General features: G+C 40.2%; 1 protein-coding gene across 1 annotated transcript; it reads left to right on the forward strand.

The window, feature by feature from the left end:
• The first annotated feature begins 1,673 nt into the window (after window positions 1-1,673).
• ltb4r (leukotriene B4 receptor) lies at window positions 1,674-6,212 on the forward strand. The gene is made up of 4 exons (XM_084712643.1): window positions 1,674-2,013; window positions 2,790-3,326; window positions 4,672-4,942; window positions 5,187-6,212. Exons 2-4 carry the CDS (start codon window positions 2,845-2,847, stop codon window positions 5,571-5,573), a joined length of 1,140 nt encoding a protein of 379 aa, XP_084568769.1. The 5' UTR covers window positions 1,674-2,013; window positions 2,790-2,844; the 3' UTR covers window positions 5,574-6,212.
• Window positions 6,213-8,176: the final 1,964 nt, after the last annotated feature.

An 8,176-nucleotide genomic window follows, 5' to 3' on the forward strand; every position in this document is an offset into this window, starting at 1 on the left:
TATTAGGGTGCCATAATTTTAATATTAAATCAAAAATCAATTGAAATGAGTGTAATCAATCAAATCGTGACCTGCGGTGTTGTAGATTGTAGCATATAGGGGCACTGACTAAGCTGCATATTTGATACGTTGGAATTGAGAACAGGTACTGGGGAGGAAGTGTACAACTGGTTTATGAAGGTTTTATCACTTGAAGCAGTTGCCTTCTGTGGCTGGAAATGAAAACCATGAGAGCAATTGTGGGCCATAAAATCAAAATGATTAGCTGGAAGAAGCTAAGACACTGCACAGAGCTGAGTTTTGTGTGGGTTTGTCACAATGAGGGATCCCTTTTACATTCGTCACTTGACCCGTTATTAATATGAAAATATTAAGTAGTGCAGGTCTAAAAGACAAAATACTAAACTGGAAAGTTCATCATGAACTCTGTCACAGCCCACTGAAAAATACAAAATTATGTAAAGCACATTTTCCTGAAAGTGTGACACATCACACTCACGTCTTGTCACTCATGCAGTAAATATCTTGAGAAAGACTGGCGATGTAGAAAGAAGAATATGCTGTAAACCTGCCAAAAAGTCTGATGCAAGAGAGCAGACACTGCGCACAATACAGGTATGATTTAATGCTCATGTATCAACAGGATCCTGACGATTTACTGGAATATTAACCCCCTCCTTCACTTATTCAACTTCACAGTAGTCTTATGTACTGTTCATTCATGCTCTTCCTTTGAAATGATACCATCAGTTTCACAACAAACCCAACATTTTTTCCACTGTGCTAAATTTCTGTGTCTGTAAACTGTATCATTTCTGTAGGTCTATTTTTTGTCAGAATAGTTTACATTATAAATCAGTATACATAGTTGTCCTCTTACCTGCGGAGCTATTGATCAATCTAGATTTTTTTTTTTTTGTGTGTGAGTTGCAGAGATTTGGAGGTATCGGCTGTAGAGGTGTCTGCCTTCTCTCGCACATAATGGAACCAGATATCACTTGGCTTGTGGTGCTCAAAGATCCCCCGCAAAAAAATACGCAAGCGTTCATTAGCCTTCATTTGCCTCCAGTGAAAACGGGAGAAATTAGCATGTCCATCCGGGTGTCATGTTTCATTTCATCACGGCTGATCAGAGCTGGAGCCAATGTTGGAAAAGGCTGTCTGACAGTAAGGTAAGGTGAAACGGTGCACTAAAATCTGATATTAATCTTTCTTGATGGGTGTTTTAAGTACATTACAATACAGTACAATACATTTTGCTGCTGCTACAAACTGGGAGTGTGTCGACAACCTTCTACTGTAGGTAATGCAGTGACTAAGGATAAGAAACTCATGCAACCTCACTTGAAATATTCCATACTGTCCCTTTAATGTTTAAACCCTGTACTGTCAAAAGCACGAGCCACGAGTAGATGCACGCTGATGCGGTTGGCAGGTGTAGTGTAGAGGAAAGAAAATACAAAACTGTTCCTACATGGAACTGCTCACAACAAAATCTGTGGATTATCGGGTCATAATTTCTGAAGAGAGACATCTCTATGGCTGAAATCTCCAAAACTCACTAACTCACACCAAAACACAGTAGATAGATGGTAAGAAGAAAAGTTTGTATTTTTGATTTAGCCCTTTAAGTTTATCATTCTTGTCCATTTTCAAGACAAATGCTGCCCCACCAATATTTTTTTTTTGTCAGTATTTCTCCATAAAGCTGGCGTGTGTGCCTCTGTCATAAAGTATTCATTGCACTAATCTGTAATAGCAGAATAAAATGAGTATGAGGAAGAAGTAACAGCTACGTCGCAACCCATTGAGCTCAATCTTGCTTCCTGTGGTCCTGGATTTCCCCTCACATGACCATGTTACTCAACATATATGTACTTGTTTTTTTTCTGGAGTCAAAACCCTGACAGATGCCTGGGAGTTAACAGTTGATCAGGCAAGGTGTAAAACAGGGAAACTGGTAAAATTTGGAGTGGATTTTCCTGTTGTGACATTTGAGGTCAGCAGTTGAAGGTCAGTATGTGTTTTTTATTTAATTCAGCTAATTAAAACTTTCAAAATACATTTAAATTTCTCGTCACATACTATTTTGTACAGGAACTCAGATCTAAGTAGCTTGTTCCCTGAATTGTTATGAAATAAATGAAAAGTCAGATAAAAGTTCTGAATTTAACATTCAACAACATTTAACTGTTATCAGTATTTGTGTTATATTTTGCTTACACAACTGTATGTGGAATGCCTGTGTAGAGACACAAAGATTACAAGTCTGATAAATTTACACTGATAATAGTTTTTCTGCTGCATAGTCATTATGCAACAAAACAAACTTTTGACCTTCAAATGTCTAAAAGCTGGGCTATAGTTTCCTCAATTTTTTTTATGAATAAAAACTTGTAGACTCGTAAAGAGATGTAACTAGACAAACACAATGTAAAAGATGAAACAAGACGGAAATGGCATAAAATGTTAACTCGTACTTTAACTTTTACTTTTACTTAAGGGTATTTTTTCCACAAGTATTAGTATTAGTTTTCCTTTTTTTTAGTCCTGACATGCTATGTATATAAAGTGATAACCTATCATCTCCACAGAGGCAGCTCATGATTTTCTGATCTCTCTCATCTTTGTTTGATATTTGTGGGGAAACTCTGCTGTGTACCACGTTACAGTGTGCTGATAAGGGGAAAAAAAACTATATTGTGCAATGTGTTGCGGCATTGACACATTTATGTCAGAGAAACCGTAATACAACATATCCTGTTTCCTGCCTGTCTATCTTTTGAAAGGCTGTGTGTGCTTCACCATTGTCAGAGCCAAAGAGACTCTTCAGAGGCTGTCCTGATGGCGTCCAACATTACCACCACCTCCTCCCAGCCCTCCTCCATGCCCATCTCCGCCTCAGCTCAGGCCGGCATCGCCATCCTGAGCCTGGCATTTTTGCTGGGCTTCCCTGGGAACCTGTTTGTGGTGTGGTCAGTGCTCTGCCGGGTGAAGAAGCGCTCGGTGACCTGTTTGTTGGTGCTGAATCTGGCTGCAGCGGACGCTTTCGTGCTGCTCAGTGCCCCTTTCTTCCTACGCTACCTGGCTGGAGGCCGGGGCTGGGAGTTTGGCTCGGCGGCTTGCAAGCTGATTCATTACCTGTCAAATGTGAACATGTACGTATCCATTTACCTCATCTGCCTGATGAGCATGGACCGCTGGCTGGCCGTCACGAGGCCTTTTGTGTCCCAGAGAATGAGAACCAAGCGTTGCCTGCTGCTTCTCCTGCTGGCGGTCTGGGTGTTGGCGTTCGTCCTGTCACTGCCCATGCCTTTCTACCGCAGGTAAGATGAAACATTTTCTTTGTACATTTGAATAAGGATGGCTGTCATTTGGATTTTAACAGTTCCCTTTAAAAAATAAAAGGGCCACTTCACCCCAAAATCTGAAATACATTTTTTTGTTGTTGTTGTCTTTTGGTTCAAGTTGCAGAGTTTTAAAGTTTTCGGTAGTAGAGATGCCTGCCGTCTGTCATCTCCAGTGTGAGCTGGTAAAACAAAATTTAGATTATACTTACAGATTTATGGGCACAAAGGTCTCACAAAATTGTTTGTCATTTCCAAGTCAAACCCAATGGAAAATTTTTCAGCTCTCAGGTGGAAAGAGACATGAGACATGTTTCCTCTCGTGGAAAAGCTTGTCTTATGCATCTGTTCCTGGGTAATTTGTGCGGAACAGTATGTAACTAACGTCATGTAACTGCATGTCCACAAATGAGTACAGGAGTCCAAGTAGAAGATGGAGTCATAGATGGTATATTAATTAGTTAATTACTCAATAGGTTAAAATCCTATAATCTATGATTGAAACAAGTTATTTCTCCATGCCCCCTCCTCCTCAGACTCAATGAAGCTCAGGCAGGCTGCAGGAACACTGCAGGAGCACAAGACAAGCGCAACACTATAGCTGGACAATAAGAAGTGATGATGAGTCCTGAGTTGATCAGATGTTTACAGCTGTCAGTTGTCTGTCAGTTAAGCCAGTTATCATGAAAACAAAAGCCCACTGCTCTGAAAATACAGACACCGGACTGCCTGTCTTACTACCTGCCAGTCTCCATTAACATATTCCTCAGTTTAACCCTAAATAACATCTGCTCCTTCTAAAAGATTATTAATGATTTTTCGCAACACATAAACATACACTCATTCAGGGAACATTCAGTATTAATTTTAACTCTTATAAACCTTAATCAGGCAAACAGTAACACAAGTTACAGACTGGAATAGAAAATTAAAAAGGAGAATACTGCAGCTGCAGAGTTGTTGTCAGGGAAGTGAGTATTTTATTTACCATTTTATTTACCAAAACAATATATTATAGTATATATAGTAGGATTTCTTCTGTAAATGATGAAATTTGGTAAGGTTATTTAAAAGTTCTGTCAATAATGAACTTTCATGTATAATTTGGAACTGGGTGACTTTCAGCTCTGTCCTTAATTGTCACTATTAGGTTTAGAAAAATGCTATGCTATGCTAAGTTATGATTAACAGATAAATTAAAACATAAATTGCATTTTGTTACAGACCTGAATCAACACAGTCTTTACCTTTGTTTCAGGTCAGTGCATTTGGACCCACTTTAACCTCCTATTTGTATATTTTTTTTGCTCTTCCTCTCCGACAGTAATCTGAGGCTGAGACCAAATAGTACTCTGACGTTCTGTATCCCGTACCACTGGAAAAGCGTGGGTCACAAGGTCTTCCAGTACCTCTTTGAGACCATCATGGGCTGCCTGGTACCTTTCACCCTCATCAACACCTGTTACTCTTCCGTCATCTGCCGCCTGCAGAGCGCCAAGTTCCAGCGCAGAGGACAAGGCAGCCGCCTTATCCTGCTCATCATCTGTGCCTTTGCGATTTTCTGGCTGCCCTATCACATCGTCAACATCATAGAGGTGAGTTTTGATCTAGCTTATTGACAAGACAGAATGGGCTGACTCCCACCCCGTGGGAATCCTAGTGGTATGACACAACTCTGATAGAATTTGTGCTGTGGAAATATATATTATGCTGAAAAATGTCTAAAGAATCATATTAGTACAGATTATTTCACCAGCCCCAGTATTTTTGACCAGACTTCTTTTTATGGGACCTTTATCTGCTGTTTCACTTCCTCTAACCTCCCTCTCCCTCCTCCAGGTGATTGGTCTGTTGCAGGGCAGTGATGCAGTGATCGTTGCTGCCAAAACAGCTCGTCCAAATGTCACGGCCTTTGCTTACTTCAGCAGCGCTGTCAACCCCATCCTCTATGTGTTCGCCGGCAGCTCCCACATCCGCCAGGCTGGCCTCAGCTTCATGGGCAAGCTCTTCGAGGCCACCAACTCGGAGAGCAGCAGGACCACATCCACCTACCGTAGCGGCCGCAGTGGTTCCTCGCCAGATGAGAGCTCTGTCCTGCACACGCTGTCGGTCAAACTGGGGAGACCTTTCAAAGGGAAGAACAAGGACGGCAGCAGCGGTGTGGCGGGACAAGAGGTTGATGGGCCTGAACTCAAGACTTTGGCCAGTGTTGACCAGTTAGAGTAGCACTTAAGCTTTGATCCAAAACCAAACAATTTCCTTGGACTACTTTTCTTAGTGAATTATTTTGACACATTTGAGCTTTTACTTCCTTGACTATTTATTGCATCAGATATTAGACTGAAACTGTTGCCTAGCCAGTCATAAAATTTCAACACAATGAATGCATGTGTAAGAAATGCTTGCAGCATATCTCTGAAGATGACGATGTTGGTCTGTTGGTTGGTGGGTCGGTCCACCCCTGTGGTCCAGAGTGAGATCTGGACATATCCCATTATCTATTGGATTTGTTGGCATGGAATTTGAAACTCATGCTCCCCACCGGGTCAAAGTTTTCACTCATACAATGGAATATCTGAAGATCTATTTGATGGATCGGCACAAAATTTTGTACAGACATTCATGCTGCTCAGATGATGATCAGCGTAATCCTGCAAGTGGAGCCGCCGCTGCTGCTGCTGCTAGTAGCACTGCTAACGTTAGCCACACTGTGTGTCAGGCTGGCAGCTAACGTTAGCTCTGGGTCCTTAACCCACAGCACTGTGACCCTCTTCGGTCTGAAGAGGTGAAGCATTTAGTGAGTTGTTGTCATGTTTTGTACATTAATGTGTAAGGTTTGTGTTGCACAGCGCAAAGTAGCGTGCATTTCAGTGGCATTTAAAGAACAATTTGGTGATTGTAAACTGTGACTAACGGCTTCAAATGGCTCTTAATACACAGTATTTTTTTTTGGACAGTGTTTAACATTATAAATTAATAAATTCTGCTAAATTTTAACTGCTTTTTTTGAGTGTTTTCTTAGTGTTAGACTAGTTGACTAGTCTAAATTTTGCATTTAATCGACAGGGAAATTAGTCGGCAGGAACATCCGTAGTGCACACGCTCAAGCAAGCACGCCTGTGGTGTTGGTGTGCAGCAGTGAAATGGGTCCCCGCTGAAACACTTTCCCGCCGCGCACGTTCTGGACGTTATTTGGGCTATTCACCGGTATGGCTGTATATGAAAAATTAATCTCATAACGAAAATAACGGTTTTTGGTACGAACTGGTATACCGCACAGGCCTATTATGACCCTAAAAAAATGTTTTTGACTTTGACTTTGCATGGCAATGATTTATACATAATAATATGCATATATCATCTAAGCTATAAATTATCACATCTATTTTAAATGTGTGTAAATTTTAAATGGCTGTGTTGATTTCATTTAATCGTTCTGTTTGTGGTCATTTGTAGAAAGCAGAAGACAAAATTTGTTAACTTAATAAAGCTTTTTAAAATATTGAATTTCTACTGGCATGTGTATTTCATAACTGGTCCAGGTAAGTACGCAAAGTGCTGTCCATTTTACAAATGTTTGAAATTCCACTGTTAGCCAGGAGAACAGCTTCTTTCTTCAGGCTCCACTATAGAAAAGATAGTTTTGTTTTTAGGATTTATTATTTATTCACCCATTTACTGTATCTAATTTTTGTATATAGTGTTGGTAGCATAAAGGGGGATACAACTCGTGTTTAGTTATACAACCCTGTGTTGTATGATGGTAAATTAAACTTGTAACCTTATGTATTCAATGTTCAACACACGCAGAACATTGCAAAAGAAATATTTCACACTACACTCTATTTCACCCACTATTTCATAGCAGCTGACCGAAAAGGCCAAATTGCATCATTTCATGTGGTTTCTTCTTTGACCTCAAACTGAGTTAATATCACTGATCCAAAGACAAAAAGGAAACAATTTGACAGGAAACATGATTCATACGTAAAGGGACATCAAGTGATCTTAGCATGAGAACATCCTGGGAACACAAGTACATTACAGGATGATGACAAAATGCCACTCAGACCTCAGCTTCCCTATCTACACTATCAGTGCTCATCAAGCGACTGGTGTTGGGTATAAGGTTTGGCTATAAACATGTGTATAGTACATTGGACATTGCTTATGCAACTGTCAATGTTTTCTGTACTTGTCCCTCACAAATATACCAATAAACTAAAATAAACTTGCATTTACCAGTATTGAGTCAACCCAGGCACCACTAGTGGCTACGTTTTAGTATCATCCCGCTTCCTCCTGTTTTCCCAGCGAAAGGCTAGTGAAAACCAAACAAAAAAACACTTTCTTCACCATAACTTTATGAGGCATTTTATGGGGCCATTTGAAGCTTGGGACTCAAGGCAATTGCCGACCTTTGTGCCCCCCTGGACACAGAACTGAATTTTCCAATTTCTTGCGAGCGTCATGTCAAATTTTGGACTAGAACTGGGCTGAAAAGTCCTCCATGATGAACAGATAAAGTATACTTTGTTTTTCTAACATCAGAACAGTGTTAGATCTGCGATTAAACCATAGAGGAATCAGATGTCACAAAAAAGAGTAGAAATTTCTTTCCTAATCTTTTCCTCTCATCGCTTAACTGATAACCTTATGTGACCTACGAGCTCAGTCACACCATTCAATGATGTTCAAATAATACCTTCACGTTCACTCACATAAATAACCAAACAGGATAACTAAAAGTCAGAAACCTTACTTTGACAGATAATGTGTGTAGACTTGGAGTGAAAAACCGGCAAAAAGAAACAAACCCATTAACCTCA

This window comes from Lutjanus erythropterus, chromosome 23 (assembly GCF_056507025.1).
Source record: "Lutjanus erythropterus isolate fLutEry1 chromosome 23, fLutEry1.hap2, whole genome shotgun sequence".
Classification (NCBI taxonomy): domain Eukaryota; kingdom Metazoa; phylum Chordata; class Actinopteri; order Lutjaniformes; family Lutjanidae; genus Lutjanus; species Lutjanus erythropterus.